This window comes from Sorghum bicolor, chromosome 3, assembly GCF_000003195.3.
Source record: "Sorghum bicolor cultivar BTx623 chromosome 3, Sorghum_bicolor_NCBIv3, whole genome shotgun sequence".
In the NCBI taxonomy this organism is placed as follows: Eukaryota; Viridiplantae; Streptophyta; class Magnoliopsida; order Poales; family Poaceae; genus Sorghum; species Sorghum bicolor.
The window spans coordinates 64659571-64682989 of NC_012872.2; the positions used below are offsets into that span (position 1 = coordinate 64659571).

The 23419-nt window shown below is 42.3% G+C and overlaps 3 protein-coding genes across 9 annotated transcripts; 2 read left to right on the top strand and 1 right to left on the bottom strand.

The window, feature by feature from the left end:
* On the top strand, positions 11312-13321 carry LOC8054718 (frataxin, mitochondrial). The gene is made up of 5 exons (XM_002456409.2): positions 11312-11655; positions 12192-12264; positions 12370-12417; positions 12527-12621; positions 12903-13321. Exons 1-5 carry the CDS (start codon positions 11402-11404, stop codon positions 13027-13029), a joined length of 597 nt encoding a protein of 198 aa, XP_002456454.1. The 5' UTR covers positions 11312-11401; the 3' UTR covers positions 13030-13321.
* On the bottom strand, positions 13355-14028 carry LOC8054719 (calcium-binding protein PBP1). The gene has a single exon (XM_002458565.2). It carries the CDS (start codon positions 13901-13903, stop codon positions 13427-13429), a length of 477 nt encoding a protein of 158 aa, XP_002458610.2. The 5' UTR covers positions 13904-14028; the 3' UTR covers positions 13355-13426.
* Positions 16373-22176, top strand: LOC8082369 (G-type lectin S-receptor-like serine/threonine-protein kinase At4g27290). Of its 7 annotated transcripts, none has more exons than XM_021456680.1 (9): positions 16373-17130; positions 17202-18513; positions 18985-19083; positions 19442-19504; positions 19580-19620; positions 20729-20939; positions 21028-21265; positions 21367-21517; positions 21766-22176. In XM_021456680.1, the coding sequence occupies exons 1-9, from the start codon at positions 17002-17004 to the stop codon at positions 22063-22065; spliced, it is 2544 nt and encodes an 847-aa protein (XP_021312355.1). In that variant the 5' UTR covers positions 16373-17001; the 3' UTR covers positions 22066-22176. The 7 variants fall into 7 exon arrangements, with proteins under 7 accessions (XP_021312355.1, XP_021312351.1, XP_021312352.1 ...); XM_021456676.1 differs by having other exon boundaries at positions 16373-16574; positions 16808-17130; positions 19442-19620; XM_021456677.1 differs by having other exon boundaries at positions 16373-16553; positions 16808-17130; positions 19442-19620.

The window sequence follows — 23419 nt, forward strand, 5'->3', positions numbered from 1 at the left end:
GGTTCCTTCGGCCGTGGACAGTGAGGTTGAGCAGCGTCGTCCACGTTGGTGCTCAAGTGGAGGAAGGAGCGAGGCCAGGGCGTCCACGTCGCCTGGCGGCTCTGGCAGCAAGCAGCTGCGTGCTTGCACGCATGCAGGCGGCGCTGCGCGGGCGGTGGCCGCGCTGGACAGGGCGCCGAGATGCACACCGGGCTACTGTAGACGTCCATATCCTCCCCATTCTGTCCCTTTGCAAAAATCGGCCAAAGTTTGAACTAAAGCCAATTTTTCACCAAAACAAAAGTTGTGCAAAAATTTGTGAGCTACAAAACATGTTTTGGTGACCAAAGCCAATTTTGAGTAGAAACTAGTGAATTTGCCAAAACAGTTTTGAAGTTCAAACTCAATTCAAAGAAATTCAAATTTTTGAATTGGGGACAAGACAGGGTTTCCAAAATTACTTTTGATTTTGCATAACAACTTGAAAAACTCCCAACATGAAAGTTGTTCAACTTTTTGAGCTCTACAACTTTCATGTTGGTCACTTTTCAAAATTCCAAATAGATTTTGAATTGGAGATACAAATTGGAAAAGGGGACACTTTCCGGAAATCTGTATTTTCAAAATTACTTTGAATTTTGTATTGAAACTTCAAAAACTCAAAACACCAAAGTTGTACATATTGACAAGATCTACAACTTTTCTTTTGAACTCAACTTCAAATTTTGCTTGGTTTTTGAATTGCACAAAAAGGGGCAAATCTAGGGTTTTAAAATTAGGGTTTTTCCCCCCTTAAGCTCTCGGAAAACTTTCACCCAAGGGTTTTAAACTTAAACATACCTTATCCACTAAGCACAAGCATAAAATTTAAACTTGTTTTTATTGAATGCATATCCAGGTTATCAACTCAGATGAAATGCCGGTGCATATGATGACATGTCACGTTTTAGTTTGCTTAACACCAGAGTGTTACAGTAATTAGTTATTTTTAATGCTCCATACATGTGTCGTAAGATTTGATGTGACGAAAAATATGTTGGGAACTAATAAACAAGGTCTAGGGATGTCTTCTTCTTTTCTTTTCTTTTTTAAGATTTACATAGTTGTTTGCTTGACGTAATGCAGTCAGCTAGTTAATTTTTCTGTTAACTTACCTTGCTGATGGTTTTCCTGGTGGGGGTGGCGGTCCAGGCCAGGATCGATCAAATGATATGTCCCCGTTCTGGTCAATGGGCATAGGCCAATCCTGAGCGCACGACGTGGTTCTTAACCAAGGTCGGCGTGGAAACGCATTTGCCACATGGCCGCCCCTTCGCTTGCCGCCGGTTCATACGCGTACAGTACGTAGAATGCATCGAATGAAGACGACTGTTGACTCCCGACGCAACGAGACAATCCCGTCAACGGCGATCCACATTAACCGTTGGAGGCGAGGAGGAGCCGCCGGCGTCACGTCCCGGTCACCCGGCGAACTGCCGTCGTCTCCGCCCGCGCTCGCCTTTATCCGCTCGCCTCGTACCAAAATCTCGCGTCATGTACGAGTACGGCGCACCAAACTGTGCGCGGGCAATGGGTGACGTGCGTGCGACGCGCGGGCGGTTGCAGCTAGCGCTTGGGGCCGATCGACGTGCCGTCCGGCTTTCTTCGATGAGGTTGATGATTCCGATCGTCTCTTTCCGTCCGGATATTCCTCCAGAATGTCCAAAGATTTTTTTCCTCACAAATACTCCTTGTTTAATTAGCAGCAGAATGTGAATATATACGATCAGAACAGGGATAGCAACGCGTGGCATAGTGGCATGGCATCGCCGACCCTAGTACCCTACCAGCATCAGCATCACTTGGTGGAACAAACAGACTCGCGGAGCATGAGGCATGGCATGACGAGGGGACGACCATTCGTGATTTTCGTGTCGTGCGCGTGGTATCGCTCCATCGATCTGTATTAGCTGACCAGACCAGTTGTCCTGCTCTCACTCTGGGTCATGGCTCGATAGTCGATAGTCTATTCTATAGCTATGATGTGCCTTTCGTCAAGGCTGCAATAGTCGGTTGGCCTGGATTCGTGGAACAGGGGAACCCCGCACATTGGCCTCGCATGGATTGTGATCAGAATCATCCGCTCATACTCTGGCGTGGCATTTCTTTTAGAAAAGGACTCTGGCATGGCATTACATCACTACTGGAAACTGAAAATTTCCTGTCGGTATAAACAAGACCGACAGAACAAATACAATTATTGTGTCGGGTTTAGACAACCGACAGAAAAATTAGGATACCGACAAAGAAACAGACAATTACCTGTCGGTGCACACGTTACTGACAGAAAAATAAATAACACACAAGAAATGTATGTGTTTTCCTGTCGGGGTACGTTTTTTCTGTCGGTATTTGTCGTAACACACAGGGAATTTGTTAATTACGTTTCTAAATTAAGTTGCACATTATAAAGGCCGACTTCTGACGAAGCGAAGCGGAGGCCCGTCGCCGGAGGCTTGGTACATATATCCAAATTAGGGTTCCACTAATCATTATGATCTTGTAAGTCAAATTACAGTGGCCCAACTCTCTTGAAATATCAGGAAAAATACTTTTTGTGTAGAATTGCCGCCAATCCAAATATCTGGCGGGAAGCCAAAGGGCTTCAGCGCGCCAAACCCAAAGAGAAGGCCCACAAGCCTGTGACTCAACTCTCAGCAAAAAGAAATAAAAAAACCCAAAACCCCTCCAACCCGCATCTTGACCTAGCCCCAGTTCGGGATTGAGCGCGAGTCATCCGTGCGCCGCCACACAGCCCGCGCGCCGCTTCCCCTCGCATCTCCCCCGCACGGCGTCGCTTCCCCTCGCGCCGCCAGCTTCCCCTCGCGACCCTCCACCACACGGAGGCCGCCCTCCCCCGCTGGACCTTCTCCCGTCGCTCGTCTCGTCTGGCGTGGACCATTCTCGCGACGCGGCCATACCTCCTCGGCTCCTCGCGCGGCTTGCCTTGGGGACCGACGACGTTTCCTCCCTCAGCTACCACACGACCCGGCGGCATTCTCCACCTGTTGCTCGCACCCGAGGTATTGCCCTCTTCTCTGTACCCCTGTTATGGTTGCCTCAATCCCACCCCCAAGTTGCTAATGCCCAGATCTGATGTTGGAGGTGTGTGTGGTCACAGATTGGCTGTGGGAGGATCCAATGATGGAGACCTAGGTGGAGGCGACGGGAAATCTGCAGCTGGAGGAGCCCGCAGCTGAAGGACCTCATGATAGAGGCGTAGGTGGAGGAGGCCACGACAAGGAGTGCGAGTAACCTACAACGAAGGAGCCGGAGCAGCTTTCTCTTTCCTCCTGGAAGGTAAATCTTGTTTCTTTCTCCATGTGTTATGCTTAATTTGCTTATCAATTTGTATTTATTCCCATGTCTGATGGAATGGTTGAACCAAGAAACTGAAAGCTAAGCTAGTTATCCCTTTTTTCATCTTTTGTTGCATTCAAGTAATGAAATGTTATAATCTGTATGCCTACCATGTGATTTATGGAAATGCTCTTGGGTGTCCATATTGGTGTAGCATTTTCTTTTTCACAAAGATACTATTTTATAAGAACAAGGGTCCCATACTGGAGCATTTTTCTTTCACTTGGTTGAGTAATACTTTAATCTTTGCTGTGAAAGAATGGTATTCCTACAAATTTTTTTGGCAAATATTAAATTCTTGATTTTGTTGGTCACTGGAAGTGTTATGCTTTGTTTCTCTTTCTGTGTTTGTCCTGTTTTTAAAACACTACAAGATAAAAACAATGTTATGACTAATAATTATAATATTTCAAATACAGCTAGTTAATATGTCAGACTGCACTTGGATGTATAGTGGCTGGCAGCGTGGTAAAGCACCCTCTAGTGAATGGATGGATGAAACCACTAAATTCTTGGACCATGCATTTTCCAATATGGATGTAGCTAAGAATGACACCATCAAGTGTCCTTGTGCCATGTGCCGAAACTATTTCGGTCTCAAAAAGGATATTGTAGCGATACACTTGTGCAAGCATGGTTTTAGGGAGGGTTATGAAACATGGACGGAGCATGGGGAGAGTCATATTAGGCATCATGAAGGTGATAGCATTGCAAACGGGGAGGGTTTTGATGAGGTTGATCGAATGGATCGAATGCTGATTGATCTAGCTGGGGATAATCCACCTATAGTAGATGAACAATCGACACCATTTGCCAAAGCTTATTATAGGATGGTTGATAGTGCGAGTGAGTTGGTGCATGACAAGACCACACACTCTAGGTTATCTGCTGTTGCTCGCTTGCTTGCCGTGAAGTCACGACATAACATGTCAATTGCATAATATGATGATATAATGGGCATAATACATGAACTTCTTCCTCCAGATTCTAATTTGCCTAATGACTTCTACCAATCAAAGAAACTACTAGAGGGTCTTGGTATGTCGTATGTGAAAATTGATGTTTGTTATAACAATTGCATGCTCTTCTACAAAGAGAATGCAAGTAAGGAGAAATGTGATGTTTGTGGTGAAAACCGGTATGTCGAAGGTCGGCGAAAAAAGGTTCCACGCAAAGTTCTACGGTACCTACCCATCAAAGATAGGCTGCAAAGGTTGTATGCACATGTGGATACAGCCAAGCTAATGCGGTCACCTAGTCCATCAACATCTGGTAAGATGGTGCACCCTTGTGATGGAGAAGCTTGGTAGCAATTTGATCGAGACTTTCCAGAGTTTTCAAAGGATAGAAGAAATGTGCGGCTTGCTTTATCAACCGATGGTTTCACACCATTTAGTATAAATGCTGCCCCGTACTCATGCTGGCCAGTCTTTGTGACGCCATTAAATCTGCCTCCTGGCACACTCTTAAGGCCAGAGTATATATTTCTTGCCCTTATTGTTCCTGGCCCTAAGCATCCTGGTAAAAAGTTGAATGTTCTAATGCAGCCCTTAGTTGATGAACTTCAAACATTGTGGGAAGGGGTTGACACAATCGATGCTTCGACAAAGCGTAGTTTCAAAATGAAGGCAGCATACCTTTGGTCCGTACATGACTTCATGGCATATGGAGACTTTGCTGGATGGAGCACCCATGGTAGATTGTCATGCCCGTATGGATATGGCTGCATGGGTTTCCTACTAAAGAATGGTCATAAGGCTTGTTGGTTTGACCGTCATAGGCGCGTCTTGCCTACAGACCATGTGTTTAGGCAACAAGCTAATGCATTTCGTAAGAACACAACAGTGTTGGATGAGCCACCTAGGAGGTTGACAGGGGATGAACTCCAGGCCAATGCAACTAGACTTGCAGGTGACAAGTCCTTTGGTAAATTGCACAATTGGACACATGTACTTTGCTTTAGACAGCTTCCATATTTCTCCAAGTTACTTCTTCCACATAATATTGATGTGATGCATAATGAAAAGAATGTGAGTGAAGCCATATGGAACACATGCTTTGACATAGCTAGTAAGACAAAAGATAATGTCAAAGCTAGGCTAGATTTAGCTATGATTTGTAACCGGCCTTCGCTAAATTTGGTCCAAAAGAACAATGGGAAGTGGGACAGGCCTAGAGCTCCATTCTGCATTGCCAAAGAGGACAAGCCAACCATTCTCCAATGGTTTAAAGAATTGAAGTTTCCTGATGCATATGCAGCCAACATTAGGCGTGGTGTGGATATGGAAAATAAGAGGATTCTTGGCGTAAAAAGTCACGACTACCACATCTTTATTGAAAGATTGCTTGCAGTTGTGTTCCGTGGATTTGTACCAGATAATGTATGGCGCTCTTTGGCTGAGCTTAGTTACTTCTATCGACAATTGTGTGCCAAAGAACTTAGTAAAGATGTTGTTCACTCTTTAGAACAGAATGTTGTAGTTCTTCTTTGCAAATTAGAGAAGATATTCCCTCCTGGATTCTTCAATGTTATGCAACATCTAATCATCCATCTGCCTTATGAGGCACGATTGGGAGGGCCAGTTCTAGCCCGTTGGATGTATCCATATGAGAGGTAAATCTAAAACATATCTACATGTCAATTGAGGTTCATTAGTTTTTTATCTGTAATCTGTTCCTCTTATTTCATAGGTTTATCAACAAAATTAAGAAGAAAGTAAGAAATAAGGCACATGTTGAGGCTGCTATTGCTTAGGCATTTCTAGTTGAAGAGGCTACAAATTTTCTTACTCTATATTTCAAATCCACTGCACCTTCTATTAGAAACAAGATGCCACGATATGATGATGGCTCATCTACATTTGAAGCTACATCTGACCTTGAAATTTTTAAATGCTCGGGTCGATGCATCAGCCCAAGGGTTATTCGTAGCCTCTCAAATGAGGAGTACAAGGTTGCTTTCTTGTACATACTAACAAACATACCTGAGATGGATGATTTCTTTATGTAAGTTATAAAAATTACATGAGTAGAGTTTTCCCAAATAACCTGGACCTTTCATGTGAGTTGAGTATTGTTTCTACTTGTAGACAATTTGATAAAGAGCAGTGGAAGAGCCGATCTGATCCCACTGAACAGCAACTTCGTGATTTGAGATTAAATGGTTGGAAAAATGCACGTGCCAAACAGTTTGGGCCAAATTTTTTTGTTTGGTTTAAACAGAAAGTAATACTCTTATCTATCAATTTGTTTTTATTGAATAATAAAGAATGCTAAAATGTTTAACTTAGATTTTTCTTTGTTTCAGTGCATGAAATCAGTTAGCATTCACAATGTTCTATCCCAGTTATCTTATGGTTTCTCCACTCAAGTTACCTCCTATGGTTGTTACGATGTTAATGGATATAGATTCCGTTCAGAGAAATATGAGAGGGGAAGACCTGGGTTAACAACCATCAATACTGGTGTTTGTGTTACTTCCTATGATGAAAACAACAATGCCCTTGAGTATTATGGTGTCATAGAAGATATCATAAAAATCGAATGGGAAGGCTGTTCGAAACTAGAATTAGTTTTATTTTATTGTCGCTGGTTTGATCCAACACCTAATGGATTGAGGCGTACAGAAGATTTAGGCTTAGTTGAGGTCAAGCATGCATTAAGGTTGAAAAGTTTTGACCCATTTGTGATGGCTAGTCAAGTTACTCAAGTTTATTATCTATCTTACCCATGTAAGGATAAGAATTTATCTCAATGGTGGGTTGTCAACCAAGTTGCTCCTCATGGATGTGTACCTCTAAATGGTGCAAATGATGACTCCACGAGTTCTGAACATATAATACATGATGTCTATCAAGAAGATGGATTGGATGGTACCTTTATTATTGATTTGGGGGAAGCATTGGATTCTTTAGTATCTATGAGCTCAGATGAGATTACTGATGTGGCAGACTTGGAGACAATAGAGAAAGCCACGGTTGAGGATGAGGAGTATGATGAAGAAGCTACTGATGAAGAGGGTAACACTACAGAGGAAGAGGATGAATCAGACAAAGAGACTGATGATCAAGATGATTATTGAATTTTTGCTCATGAATTTTTAGTGCTGTAATACTATGGTTTATCACTAGGATACAATGTATCTTATTTTGATATTAGATCTGAACTGAGTGTTATGTAATCTGAACTTGGTGGCTCTAAATCTGAATTTGGCGTTTTACTTTTAATATTACATCTACACTTTTATTATTAAATCTGAACTGCAGCTACTGTATTTTACTTTTAATATTAAACTCCGAACTGCAGCTACTATGTTTTACTTTTAATATTGCATACATTTGTTCAGTTTTTGTGTTCATGTATACTTATTGAATACAATATTCTAATTCACTGTTCCTTTGCAGATGGCTCGTGGAATTTGTCATGCACGTAGAAATCGACTTCCTAGGAGGCATGACACTTCTGAAGGAACAACCACCCAAACAAGTGCATCTCAAGGAACAACCACTACTGATGGCTCACAAAGGACTAGACCTGCTAGCCCTCACGAAGTAGAACCTCCTAAAAAACGAGGAAGGACGCCGGGGAAGAGAACCAAATTAAAACCACTTCCACTAACTGGCCGAGTGGCTCTTATACCAAGCGGTGACTCGTGAGTAAACTACCAACTAAGATGATGGGGAGCATGGAGAGCATCAGGATATGGAAGATGTGGAACAAGGGCAAGGTCCTGAACATGAGAAAGAGTTGAATGCAAAGGTGTTGTACGACGTGTCAGGTGGTTTGTCCACCCATGGGCGCTTTGCTATAGGATTTGGCGCTGTTAGGGCAGCTGATGTCCGAGCAGCTGCAAAGGAGAATAATGTGAGTCAATCAAATACCATTTCCGTGCGAATGTTGGCCAAAGAAAATGCAGAACTACGACGAGAAAATGCAAAGCTACATAAAGAGAAGGATGACGCCATGCAGCAAGGCAAAGTTGCTATAGATTGGACAAAGGTATGTATGTGTGCTGATAGTTTTTTCCAGTGGCAACCATTTTTCAAAAATCTGAAATGTTTAATTTGTTCAGGCACTTTATCGACGCTTAGGACTGGAACATGAAATTCCAGAGGCATCAGCAGCAGCAGCGCAAGCAATTGTGAGTATAGCTAGCCCCACTTATTATCTTTTCTCTTAGTTTACCTGGCCAGCTGATTAGCTCCTCTCTTTTTTGCATTTTCACAACTATATATGACTATAATTTTGATGTGGTATTCAGAATGGCAACATGCAGTGCACCAGTGAGGAAGTGGCCTCATCTTGATTCTTGCATAGCTACTGGACTTAAATTGAATTAATTGAGTACTAATGGTAAGGTAGATATTTGCATTGGTTTAGTTCCCATGGACCAGGACTTAGTTGACATCACTACAGATTTTTCCTCAAAATGAATTTTTAACCAGTGCTATTATCATGCTCTTATAACTACTTCCTATTTTTGCATAGCTACTGGACTGTAACTGAATATGTTTACTATAATTACTGCATGTTCTTGCATAGCTACTGGACTAAAATTGAATGTGTTTACCTACTGGCTGCTATTAGCATCTGAAAAATTATTACTACTACTACCCTCTACCAATCTAACTAATATTTCTCCTCGTATATAGGGCACTGGTTCTTCTCATGTTGGCTCGGATTCAACTAATGATGACAACGCCACAGATGGCCAAGATGAAGACAATGCCGCACGCCGAGTTGCACTCGAAATAGTGGACCGCCATTGTGGAAACCATGCATGAAGATTGGAGTCATCACAATCTGATAATGTCATTTTGTGTTTGTAGAAGCTGTTGGTACATGCCACTGCTAACCTTTAGATAGTAAAGGTGCAGCCAAGTAGTTGATGCCAGTTTTTGGGAAGAGAAATCAAGTACTGCTTTTGTAAAAATATTAGATGCAAGACCTATGGACATCTTATTTGTGTGGCTGTTGATGCAAGACCTAGGACATCTTATTATGTAGCTGTGGATGCAAAAACTATTAGCATCTTAATTGTAGCTATTGATGCTAGTTGTGGGCTTCTAATCTGTATGTCATGTGAATGATGACAAATTGATGCAATATATTTGTGTTCTAGCTGAATAGTATGGAATTGTGAATAAGATTCTTTTCTGGTGTGGTGAATGCAATTACAAATAACATATTTTCTGTCAGTCTATTTGAATTATCGTGTCGGTGGAGAGTCGACATGGAAAATTTTTATTTTTTTGTCAGTTTGTTTGAATTCTCCTGTCGGTGGAGAGTCGACATGGAAAATTTTTATTTTCTGTCGGGCTAAGGTCGACGGAAAAAATAAGTGTTCTCCTGTCGGCGTAAGTTCTGTTTTTTTGTCGTTCTCCATCCGACAGAGAATGTATTTCCTTGTCGGTTTTTGTTTTTCCTTGTCGTCACCTTTCGACAAAAAAATGATTCTAAACCTGTCGACAACGAATTTTTTCTGTGGGTGGTCAACCGACAAGGCAAATAACAAACCGACAGAAAAATAGTTTGCCCGACAGGAAAACATTTATTCCCTGTCGTGCTAGGCCTGTCGGAGTTTTCTGTCGGGTCCCCGACAGGAAAAATAAAAAACTATTTTTTTTTGTCGGTAAATGGCATTATCCTGTCGGTTTGGTAAGAAATCTTCAGTTTCCAGTAGTGCATGCATGTAATACACATCGCATGAACACATTTCGTGAACCGCCCAAAGAACGAGACAATATTCTAGCTGCATCCAGACACATAAATATGGCGTTGAGCGAGACAATGCGATTTCCGTGTCAATGCGCCGTGACCCATGTGTCTATGTTTGAGTTTATCAGCTGGATCTGTCAGCTATTCAGCAGTATTTTTATCTCATAACAATTCAGTTGAATAGTATTGGGACATGAGTCCTCTTTGAATAAGCATAAGATATGTTCATACTGTCATGTTGGGCGCAACTGCTCGCTTTACGCTTCGTGCATCTCCCTCCCTTCTCCACGCCATCAATATGTGATGATGATGACATGGCCTTTTTGTCCCAAGACCAGAACTGAGAGGCTACTAGACCATTTTCTCACAAAAGAAGCTAAAAAATATATTAGATATACCTCTTCCTTATAACTTTCTCTAATTTTCTGACAAGCCATTACACCTAAAGGGCAACTTCAATGGTCAACTCTAAAAAGAAAAAAAAAATTGTCTCTCACTTTTTTATGCTAGCCCTCCCAACATACTTTACTCTCCAGTGTCTAGATATCACTTTTGTTATCCACAAGCTTTCAATCCAAATCCAGCATGGGATCACGTTTCAAACAATGTGCGTCTAGCCACAGTATGGAATCTAATTCCAAAACGTAATATATAACGCAATATATAAATCTCTGAGACAAGCAACAAGTGTACGTGCATTGCACAGACAATGTTTTTTATGCTATTAACAAATATGAACGCATGGGCGTGCATATTCTGAAAAAAAAGGAGCTAGTGGCTTCATGAAAAAAAATCTCATGTAGAACATTTATTTTTTTGAGAATAAATCCCATGTAGAGTATTTAAAACTGTGTAAGCTGTGACCTGTGGGTGTGGTTATAACATTCGCATGAAATATGAGGAAGAACAGACTTAATCCCTTCTCAAGATATAAAAATGTGTAAAATTTTATTTTTTTCCCATGAGGAGATAATAAAATTGTAAACGCATTTAGTGCAAAGGAGACTTTTTTTTAGTAAAAGTGCAAAGGAGACTAGTGGTTGTGCTGTCATCGCCTTCGATCGGACCAGCCCAACGGCCCATACTTTGAGCGCGTTGGGCCAGCGCCCCGGGAAAGCAGAAGCAGGACCCGCCGTCTCGTCACGTGGCCCGAATACCCCATTGCGGCCTCGCGGGCTGTACGGGCCGGCCATCGCCGCTCCTCCAGCACCACTGTGGCACCGTCCATGCCCGGTCGGACCAGGCCTGCGCCACCTCTCGCTGCTGCGTGAGCACAGTAGCACACAGACAGCCGGCGGCGCTGACCATGGCGTCGCGAAAGGTTCTCCCAGGCCTCGCCTCCGGGAGGCGGCTCCGGTCCCGCGCTCAGCAACTCCTCTGGGCCGCCGATCTCCCTGTAGCTACCACCTCTCGCTCGCTCGCGGCCGCCGCTGTCACGGCGCTGCCGTCGGGCGGGTCTCCAGCGGCTCTTCTGTTCTCTTTGAGGACCATCTCGTCAACGCGCCTCTCGACACAGTCCGCCGCCGGTGACGCGCCCGGCCCATCTGCGGTGGACCACAAGTTTGTTTCTCGACCTCGCAGCCTCAGCACGTTATTCAATCCATTTATGCACTCTAGGGTACTAGTTTGGAAAGCTTTCATGTGCGAATGGGTCCAATGGAGAAATTGGCTACATCACACTTGTAAGATCGTAGGATGTTTGATATAGCAATTTTTGTTGGGATCTGCGGTCTCTACGAATTCTGACTTCCTTGGGACGAAAATGTTTTGTTGTTGTATCTGTGGCCTCCACCTGTGTCGATTGGTAACCTAAATTAGGTACTCAAAACGCAATGTAATTTTCCAATAGTGTCAATGGATAAAGGGTAATACAGGTTACTGGGAGAGATAACATTTGTTTGAATCAACAAACTGAAATGTGGAAAGCTGGCTGGCTACTGATATAAGTTGATCACAACAATTTAGAGTAAAATCTGATCTTCAGTATGTTTACTGTTTTTACTTTATATATTGTTCTAGTTCGGTTACGTGAGACTTGCTATATAGTTTTTTGTTGCATGCGGTAGTTATTGATTATATGACTGCACATTGAACAGGTTGATAATGCAAGAGGATGAGTTTCACAAATTAGCAGATGAAACGATTCATGACTTGCTTGAAAAACTTGAGGTAGTGATATGGTCTTCAAATCTCAGCACTTGAGCAAAACCTCTCTTAGAAGATGTTAAGTCACCGTACCTTTGACCAATACTACTCTTCATGTCACTGTTTTAGGAATACGGTGACTCCATTCAGATGGATGGTTTCGACATAGACTATGGGGTTAGTTGCAGCGTGTTATTATGGAGAATCATGTGATTCTTGCGATTATGTGTTTCTTTTTCATGTATTCAATTATTGATGCATCCTTCTCTTTTCCATGACATTCTAGAATCAGGTTTTGACACTGAGGCTTGGGGATTTGGGGACGTATGTTGTAAACAAGCAAACACCAAACAGACAAATCTGGCTTTCTTCACCTGTAAGGTAATACAATTCATCTTAGTATCTCAGTTGTTGTTCGTTTCATTATGTATTGGACCACATGACATTTTTTAATAGAAGACAGTGATCATTTGTGATATGTGGTTTGGTTTACCCGGTAGGCTATGCATCTTATGATGTGGCTGTGAAATTTATCCATGCTTGATTTCCAATCAAATAGACCCACAATTGGATATTTTGTACAGCACCCAAAAGCTCTTCATTGAATTGTCTGCCATCTCTATTCTTATATCTTATATTATTCTACCTGGATATGCATGCAGTGGACCTTCTAGGTTTGACTGGGATGTGGCAACTAATGGTTGGATATACAAGCGAACTGGAGCGAATCTTGTGCAGCTTTTGGAGAAGGAGATTGGTGAGCTTTGTCATACTCCAGTAGAACTTTGATAACAGTACTGTAGTACAGGAAATACCACACAACTAGATTGGATGGAGAGGAGTGCGCTTGAGGTACAGTATGAATGAGACAACCCTCTTGTAATATGGTTATTCACAAAATTTTGTTCTGCACATTTGCACACTGTTGAGGATAAATAATTTCCATCGCTGATAACGGGACAAAGTAAACATCAGCATATATCTTTGCTTCGAGATGCCCTAGAGACCACAAGTGAATGCTCTTTGTTGTATAATTTTTACCTTTTGTTAGTATCATAATATGAGTCAGTTTGTCAGACTACATTAGTGTTTCCGAATTAGTATCACATTGGAGTTGGACCAAATCGACATTAAAGATCACTGTATTCTGTTGTACTAACTACTAAGTAACAAGGACCAAATTACATCAATATTGAAACATCCTGTGTGCCTCTTCTTCCATCAGCTCAGGGCTCAGTCTGACCATGAGAATGCAGAACTCCATATGATCCAGTGCCCCATCCTCGTCCAGATCCCCTTCCCTCACCATCTCCAGGAGCTCATCGTCACGGAGTTCTCCAAGCCCGAGCCTGGCCACATTCTGCTTCAGGCTCTGGAAGGTGATCTTGCCTGTCCTGGGTTCCATGAGAAGCTGGAACCCTTTGCAGAGCTCCTGAATCAGTCCCTCCGCCCCGAGCTTCCTCGCCATCAACGGCAGGAAGTCCTGGAGCTGCATGGAGGAGCCCTTGTCTGAGCCCGAATTGGAAGTGTCCTGGGAGATCATGGTGAAGATTGAAGATCTGACAATGGTTGTGGTTGATGGGTGATGGAGAGGGAGGTAGTTGGTTATTATATAAGGGGGATGCGTGAGTCCATGGAGGTTCTCGGAAGCAGTCTCCCCCATGCATGCCAACCTAAGTACAGGTAATTGCAGGCTTCCCGCTTACCCCATCTGCCTATCTCCAGGTGGTTGCCGCGTCCGGTGGTTTTGGTTTGGTTTCTGCGAAATAGCACACAGGTATCCACGAGATCACAAAGAGTGGTTGCTTGAACGGGTCTTGTCATGTTTCTTCTCTTTCTTTTTCGCAGTTGACTTATACGTAAACAGGGGCTTAAATGTTTGATCACATAAGAAAACGGATACTGGCTGTGGCCGGAAGTCCTGGTATGAACAGAAGCAAGGTGGCTTATGCTAATAATAATTTGTGATCCGGAGTCCGGTGGCGTTGTTTTCTTGGCTTTTTTTAATTGTTGTGTGACGTTCTAGGATCCTGGACGGTGTCACGTGTGGGCCCAAAACGTTAGGTATCCTGGTGATATGCACAAAGATTATGACCGCATAGGATCATGGAATGCACCAAGGTATCCTTGCTCTGTTCGTTTGTCAGTGTGTTTTTTTCAAAAAAAATCAGCAAACAATACTTTCAGCTATGACTTTTCAGACCAGCGAATAGGCTCGAGTGTCATGTATCAAACAAGTACGAAACAAAGCTATGGCTGAAATTATTATTCACTGATTTATCGTGAAAGAGAAAAACACTGCTAAATGTCTGGCAGATTCGACAAATAGTCTCAAACAAACATAGCGAATCGTTCAAGGCTATGATCGGCTTTTATGGTTTGCTTATGGTTCCTCGACAGTTTCATCTTATTTGCCATGTATGACATGCTTGCATCGCCTATACGACGAACTGAAGAGAGCGGAGGGATAACACTAGTGCAAGATGTGGATGGAGGCTGCATAGACGAATACTATCATAGGCGAATACTTGCCCATCACCTTTTCTTTGGAACCTATCACTGTTTCCCATCACTTAATTTCTTCCTGTCCTGTTTTTTTCCCCAGGGGATTTACACTTTTTTTTCTTTTAAAAAGGGAATAGCCACTTCACAGTCTGTTCCTTTTTTTTTTTTGAAAAGCACTTCACAGTCTGTTCTTCTGATATATAGATGTGGATAGCCGTCCTTATTGCCATTGCCGGCCCACTAAAATGCCCAACATCTTTCGTTCGTTTTGCCCAGCCCGGCTCTAGAGTTCATGCCGGACTAGTTGCCCATCTCCAGGAGTCCATGCCTAGTTGCCACCACAGAGTAATGACAACTTGGAGTATTTCTTTTGGGTGCACAAATTTTTCTTCTCCTTGCACTAACTGCAAGCATACTCAAATTTGTATCAGAGAGTACCGTTAAAAAAAACGAAAATATACCGTTCAAAAATTTTGTTTCAGAGAGAAGCTAGCTGCCGTTCAACATCTACAGTGAGTATGTACTGTACATATTTGAGTCGCTTTCGAGCATTGACTACTGCAGTTTACTGGCAATTGGAAAAAAATAGCTTCATAGGTTTCCAAATTCCAATGGAAAAGGTCCAAAGTGGCAACTTGAATGTTCATGGTGCTGGAGATATCTGCTGGAACAATTGGTCTATACCCACTGCAGCAATTCGAGAAGGCATTTCACTTATCTGGAGAAGTTCAGAGAGGTACGGAGATGTGTTTATTCAGCCTTCTACTAATCATTCTACCGTTAGATCTCTCTCTCCATTCTCCCTCACACGGTCACTATTTTAGTTTGCAACTTGCCTAGTTTGATGCTTGGAAATAGCCATGTTTGGGAAAATAAGCTTCTGGAGAAACTGCATGCTGGTTGATCTGCTGATTCTATCTGTATTAGCAACAAGATGTTTGTCAGGTGTCAGCTCCCACGGCAAAAACAGACTGATCTGCTGATGCATCTTAACCAGTCGATTCCAGATGGGCAGACACTAGTGTCCATGAGCATAAGTTTTGGGCAGACATCACATCATCTTTAGCCCTGGAGCTTTGATCAAGCGATATGTTGGTATATGGCACAATGATGTTTCAGAAAGAAGAGTATGGGTTGCCAATAGGAACAATCCATTACAAGATACTTCAAGCATACTTAAGTTTGATAACAGTAGTAATCTGATTGTTTTAGAGGGCAACTCATTCACAGTGGCTTGATAACACTAGTGCAAGATGTGGATGGAGGCTGCAATACTGGATAACGGAAACTTTGTCCTAAGGAGCATCACGAACCAAGATAAGATGATATGGCAGAGCTTTGACTTTCCTGCAGATACATGGCTCCCTGAAATGAACATTACACTTGGTAGTAAACTGATCTCATGGAAAGGGATTAATACTTTAACTGTTGGTCTGTTGCCACTGCATTTTCGCGAGAAAGAAAAACATACAAGAAAAAAAATACTACTTTTGCTTGACTGGCACCAGTGCGGATCCAAGCCAGCAAGGGTATGTGAAATGTCCCTCCTACCCCTGCTCTCTTTCTACTCGCCATGTCCTTCGTCCCTGCTGACTTTGGCCGAATTCGTTTTCGCTGCAAAAGCAAAAGGGTTTACTAGGCCTTTCTAGATTTTGAGTTGAGCGCTCGACGACGAGGCAGAGGCATGGTGGCGGAGCCGCTGGTGCACAAGGTGCTCTCCATGGAGACGTCGTCCTCCTCCAAGACGGTGCGGCCCGGCGGCGAGCGCCAAGGGCGGCGCCGAGGCGGCGGCCGCTGGCGACGGCAGGGTGGGCATCCTGTCCTTCGAGGTAGTTGATAGTACGTAGCAGCAGTAGCAGGTAGTTGATTAGACTTCACTAATTGCAATCAGATGCATCATTTAACATAGCAGGAATTATAAAAGATAATTTTGTTCTTGTAATATCTATGTAACATACTCAATTGGTTGCCTGGAAGCTGGACTTGCACTGTGTCCCTTTGATGTTTTGCTCTCCTCTACACTTTTTTTTCTTGAATCGTTTATAGGGTTGATTATTATTAGGTCAAAGTCAACAGATGGAAAATGTGGAGCATGATTGCAAGAGTTGATAGATAGTCAGTGTCTTGTCAATATCCTTCTCAAGTGGAAGACCTGGATGCCAATCAGTGCATTGAGCTTAGTACGCCATGTTGACCGACGACTAGAAAATTTGCTTCATAGTCCTATCATGGAACTTTCAAAACTGGTAGCTCTGAATGTTCATGATGTTGGAGATATCTGCACGAACAATTTTCCCCCATGGCACTCCCCACCACACAATCCCTTCCCACCCCCAAGACAGTGATTGCAGGAAATATTTCACTTGTTTGGGAGAATTCAGAGAGGTATGGAGAAATGTTTATGCCCTTTCCTCATGATTATGTCTATCTCTCTCTTACTACTTTGTTTTGATTAGCCTAGTTTGATAATCGGAGTTAAGCAGATAGCCATGTTTGGGAAAATAAGCTTCTGGAGGAATTGCATGCTTGTTGATTTGCTGATTCTGTCTGTATTAGCAACAAGATGTTTGTCAGATCTGACAGCAAGAACAGACATCATCTTTCAGAATCAGTCAATTTCAGATGGGCAGACCCTAGTGTCCATGGGAAAAGAATTTGTGCTTGGTTTCTTCAGCCCTGGAGCTTCGAGCAACCGGTATGTTGGTATATGGCACAACGATGTTTCAGAAAGAAGAGCTGTCTGGGTTGCTAATAGGAATAATCCATTCCAAGATACTTTTGGCATACTTAAGTTTGATAACAATAGTAATCTGATTGTTTTAGATGGGAGGGGCAACTCATTCACAGTGGCTTATGGGAGAGGAGTGCAAGATGTGGAGGCTGCAATACTGGATAACGGCAATTTTGTCCTAAGGAGCATCAGGAATCAAGCTAAGATCATATGGCAGAGCTTTGACTTTCCTACAGATACATGGCTCCCTGAAATGAACATTATACTTGGCAGTAAACTGACATCATGGAAGAGCTATGATGACCCAGCAGTGGGGGATTATTCTTTTGGACTTGACGTAACTAATGCGCTTCAACTCATTATCTTGTGGAAAGGTAATAATTATTGGACCTTTGGACCCTGGAACGCTACATTGAAATCTCTGATTCCAGAGCTAAAATATATTCCTGTCACCCCTGTTTCATTTCAATGTGGCAATCTTACATGCACATACACTTCCAATCCCAGCGACACAATGGCAAAGATTGTGTTGGATCCGAATGGTTCATTGAACATTGCCCAATTTAGTCCTGGAACTGAGTCATGGACTCTCTTATGGCGACAGCCTGCTAGCTGCGAGGTGTCTAACTTATGTGGTGGTTTTGGTATATGCAACAACAATATGTTAACCAACGACCCTATGTCATCCCTCTGTCGTTGTCCAAAAGGCTTTGCACAACAAGACATAATAACAGGAAATACCTGGAAAGGGTGCACGAGGCAAATCCAACTGCAGTGTAATGGGGATAGGTTTATGAATATGTCTAGTATGCGACTCCCTGACTCCAGAGTTAAACTTTCTACTATGGGAGAAAACAAATGCCAATTGGAATGCATGACAAATTGCTCCTGTACTGCATACACTTATTCTGTATTGGATGGTTGCAGCCTATGGTATGGCAATCTAACAAATATGCAGGACGGGTATAACGGGAGTGGAGTAGGAACTCTATATCTTCGTGTTGCTGCATCAGAGTTAGAATCATCCAATAGTTCAGGTATGAAATTTGTACCGTAAGGAAGTACTCCCTCCTATTCTTTCTGTAGGGGTTATCATTACGATTTGAAATGGTACAACCAGAAGTTTTGGCCAACAAGTAGTCAAATTATATGCATGTCACAGACCTTTTATATGGTATTGAAGTTTTTTGACAATTGGTAATATGTTCTAAGAAAAATTAATGGTCAAAGTTTACTTTTTGAAGGCCTGTCCAAATCTTAATATGTCTTACATAAAGAAAAGGTGTTAGTATATTTCAGACAGTACCTTAAAAGTTAGCTACTTGAAGGAGAAGTAATCAGTACCTGTTTTCGAAAGTACTATGAAGTATGAACTTGAAGGAGAAGTAGTCAATACCTGTTTTCGAAAGTACTATGAAGTATGAACTATTTCTTCAGAAGATAAGATTCCACAAAGTGTATTATGAACAATGCAGTCAAGTGACAAACTCTCTCTCTCTCTTATTCAGGTCATAAATTACTTTGGATGGCTGGTGTACTTCCTTCAGTTGGATTTCTTATTTTTTGTCTAATTTTGTTTATTTGGATCAGGAGATCAAAAAATAAAGGTATCTACTCCCTCCATCCCAAATTACAAGTCATTCTAAGAATCTTGGAGAGTCAAAACATCTCAAGTTTGACCAAATTTATATGGTAGGATAATAACATTTATGATATCAACTAAGTATCATTAAGTTCTTCATTAATTATATTTTCATAGTATATCTATTTAATGCCACAAAACTTTGTAATTTTTTCTATAATTTCGGTCAAACTTGAGATGCTTTGACTCTCCAAAATTCTTGGAATGACTTACAATTTGGGATGGAGGGAGTATTAGAAAACCTTAAGAACTCTTTGACAGCTAAAGACCCTATTGTATACAGTGTGGTTGAAAACATGACAATAAGTCTGTGTATGAATCAGGGAAAGGAAAACAGGATGGTCATCACTCTGTAATGACTTCGGATGCTATCAAACTCTGGGAGGGTGAGGAGACAAGCTCTTATTTTGCAACGTTTTCCTTTTCACAAATAAGAAATGCTACAGACAAATTTTCAACAGAAAACATGCTTGGAGAAGGGGGGTTTGGCCCTGTGTACAAGGTACCATATGTTCTTCAATCCCTCTGGTTCGCATACTTGTCAGCATTTCACAAACTAGATAAGAATGCTGGTACGGAAGCATGTGGTTACGTATCTATGGCTAGGATGGCAATAGCCCCTACTGAAATATATTAAAAAGAATAAAAGCAAATACAAGAAGCTACAACCAAGAGAGAGTTCAAGAAACAAAAAAGGAGGTGAAGAAAATAAAGACAAGAAGAACTGATGAAAAATGTTTTGCATCCATGATACAAAGATGGTTCAGATTTCTTCTTGATCCTCCACATTAAGTGGTGAAGTTCCTTCCTGGAGCTGTGCTTGCACTTGCATGAAGTAAAATTTGCATTGTCAATGACTCATTCCATCATTGCAACCAACTTAGCTAAGAGTATCAATCAAGAATGATATACTTTTCATTCAGTTTTTTCCTGTTTCTAGAAATAGTTTGATTCTATATTGTATTATGGATTTTTTGGTTGTCTCCTGTAGCAGGTTTAATATTTTGTGATTTACTGAGTGCCTTTTTCTTATGCACTTCTGTTTATGGGGCTGTAAATTTAACATTCGATGGTTGGGAGATTATAAGATGGCGATGCCTAGGAAGTTAGTCTAGCACAACTGCTTGGCGTGGAGGGTGTGGTCATATATCCCAACCACCAAGGTTTGGGTGCCTATTTTCTTTTTAGTGAAAAAACGCCTAGTTCCCCTTGGTCTCCTTTTTTTAAAATGGTGGTAATCACTTGGGATCTTTTTGCACTCAGATTTGATAGTCCTAACAAGTGGATGGCATACCTAGTGAAAACTAGTGAATTGTTACATCTTGAAACTTGTATCTTGGACAGATTCTTTCCTTTGAACATGGTTGTCGAATATAAGGTGCTATTTCCCTCCTTTCATCGGCTTTGGATTCAACCTACCCTTACATTCTCCCTTTTTGCCTAGTTTTCCTTAATATTCATATATACACGTCCTTTATGTCTGCATTCACTTTCAGTTTATTTGTTATGGAGCACACCATTTGACATTTGAAGGAGTTCAAGACATTAGTCACATTTTGTGTGCAGCATACTATCTGATTTCTATCTACATTGAAAACCATTTTCTATAGGGCCACTTACCAGATGGGCGGGAGATTGCTGTTAAGAGACTAGCAGCAAATTCAGGGCAAGGGTTACCGGAGTTTAAGAATGAAGTCCTGCTTATTGCTAGGCTTCAGCACACAAATTTGGTCCGGCTGTTAGGTTGTTGCATTGAAGAGGAAGAGATGTTATTAGTGTATGAGTATATGCCGAACAAAAGCTTGGATTTCTTCTTATTTGGTATGTTTGATTTTCGCTTCTTATTGCTTCCAATTTCTCTCAGCTGCCTTCTTGAACCAGTGGGTCTATTTTTTTTCCCTTTGTCAAGAAAAATCAAGAAGAGCTTTGCTAGACTGGGAAATGCGGATGAACATAATTGAAGGGGTTGCACAGGGTCTTATCTATCTCCACAAGCATTCTCGGCTTAGAATTATTCATAGGGACCTGAAAGCAAGCAACATTTTGTTGGACACTGATATGAACCCTAAGATCTCAGACTTTGGGATGGCGAGAATATTTGATCCCAAAGGAACACAAGCTAATACGAAACGAGTTGTCGGAACATAGTAAGTTCTTGCTTACTTTGTGCTCTACATTTGATCTATGAAGCTAATGTTGACTAGACTGAAAAATGGATATTGATTTTAAATGACTGCTATTCTTCCAGTGGCTACATGGCTCCTGAGTATGCTATGGCAGGTAATTTCTCCACTAAGTCCGATGTATTTAGCTATGGAGTCTTGCTTCTGGAGATTATCAGTGGAATGAAAAATGCTGGATCTCGAAGACATGGCAATTCTGTTAGCCTCCTTGGTTACGTAAGCATAAGTTATAAAGAAAACAAAAATTCTTATATAACTGGAATTACTCCACCCGTTCCAAATTATGAGTCGCTTTGACTATTTTGGTTCATCTATTTTGCTATGTATCTAGACATATTATTATATCTAGACGCATAGCAAAATGGATGTACAAAAAAAATTCAAAGCGACTTATAATTTGGAATGGAGGGATTATTTTGGAAGTGGAGCACTTCTAACTTGGTTGCTGGAACTGAACTTTGCAGGCGTGGGAACTATGGAACGAAGGCAGATGCCATGAGCTCATTGATAAACCGTTACATGGTAGATGTCCTGAGAATGTAGCGCTAAGATGCATTCATGTCAGCTTGTTGTGTGTTCAGGAGCAAGCTGCGGATCGGCCCTCCATGACTGAAGTCATTTCAATGATTACCAATGGAAGTGCCATCTTACCAGACCCAAAGCAACCTGGTTTCCTCTCCATGTTGGTCCCCAATGAAACTGATATCGCTGAAGAAACATGCTCCCTGAATGGTCTTTCAGTTACCATCCTTGACGGAAGATAGTAATAATTCAAATCTCTGCTGTTCTTTGCTTGATCAATGCATACGTTACCATTGCATGAATTTGCTTGGTATTTCCCAATCCCAAGTAATATAGCGGGAACTTGAAATTCAGCACGTCTTATAAAGTTTTAGCCTGTTCATCACTTCATCCTTTTTTTGAAATAAATCCATCACTTCATCTACATAATCTCATCCAGGCTAGTGATCTATAAGGATCGTTACATGGAGTCCTTAACTATGGTTGCTGATGGCAACCTGGCATTATGCTTTCTGATTTCAGCTGTTTCCAAGGGCAACTATGGGTGTTTTTGGTTCGCGTTTTAGTCCTTACCTGCCTAGCCAACTAAGCCAGGCCAACACAAGCCTTCTTTACCAATTCAAGAGGCTCTTGTTTGGTTCACTTGTCTTAGCTAAGCCTGGCTTACTCTGATCATGTTTGTATGCTTCATTAGCTCGAATACAGTCATCTCTTCCACATTCAGGTAAGGTTACCTCATTGAGGTATTCTATCGAAATAGTAAGCACTAAACTGTGAGAGCTCCTCTAGAGTCCAGATGCATGGTGAGGTCGTGGTCGTGCTCTGCTCTGGGATTGAGGTCACCGTCGCCGTGCTGCGCCTCAGTGTTGTCGGGGGCTGCCGCGCGGGAAGCCGTGCAGGAGCCACCAGGGAAGGGAGCTCGCGGGTGTTGCCACTAGAGGCCATGCAGGAGTTGCCAGGGGAGCACGCGGGCGCCGCCATCAAAGGCCGCGCAGGAGCCGCAGGGGAGCGCGCGGGCGCCGCCAGAGGCCATGCCGGAGCCACCAGGGGAGCTCACGGGCGCCGCCACAGGAGCCTGCGCAGGAGTCGACAGGGCGCCACAAGAGCCCGCGCAGGCATCGGAGAGGTGAGGACGGATCTAGCGCCGGCGGGAGGTGAAGCGGTGCAGGTGGGAGGTGAGGTCGACGCGGGGGCACGAGGTGAAGAAACTGCTGATGCTGGGCGCACGAGTGAGGCGACCGACAAGCCCTAAGCCAAGGCTGGCTCCATGGAAACACCCATCCCCTCGTTCCTAGTGAGGCCTTGTTTGGACTTGTTTAGATCCATTTTTTTTTTTGATTTTGACACTGCAACACTTTCGTTTTTATTTGACAAACATTGTCCAATCATAGAATAACTAGGCTTAATAGATTCGTCTCGTGATTTACAGATAAACTGTATAATTAGTTATCTTTTTTATCTATATTTAATGTTTCATGCATGTGCCGTCTCAGATTTGAGTTTTTGGTTGTAAAGTTTTGAGTTTTTGGTTGTATAATTCGATATGACGGAGAATCTTGTAAAGTTTTGAGTTTTTGGTTGCATCTAAACAAATTT

Coding starts and splice junctions, on each gene's coding strand:
- LOC8082369 (XM_021456675.1), top strand. CDS start 17,002: ATGTTCATGATGTTGGAGATATCTGCACGAACAATTTTCCCCCATGGC. Junction 19,084..19,441: donor CAGGAGATCAAAAAATAAAG/GTATCTACTCCC, acceptor TGTATGAATCAG/GGAAAGGAAAACAGGATGGT. Junction 19,621..20,728: donor GGTTTGGCCCTGTGTACAAG/GTACCATATGTT, acceptor CATTTTCTATAG/GGCCACTTACCAGATGGGCG.
- LOC8054718 (XM_002456409.2), top strand. CDS start 11,402: ATGGCGTCGCGAAAGGTTCTCCCAGGCCTCGCCTCCGGGAGGCGGCTC. Junction 12,418..12,526: donor GTTTCGACATAGACTATGGG/GTTAGTTGCAGC, acceptor ATGACATTCTAG/AATCAGGTTTTGACACTGAG. Junction 12,622..12,902: donor TGGCTTTCTTCACCTGTAAG/GTAATACAATTC, acceptor ATATGCATGCAG/TGGACCTTCTAGGTTTGACT.
- LOC8054719 (XM_002458565.2), bottom strand. CDS start 13,903: ATGGGGGAGACTGCTTCCGAGAACCTCCATGGACTCACGCATCCCCCT.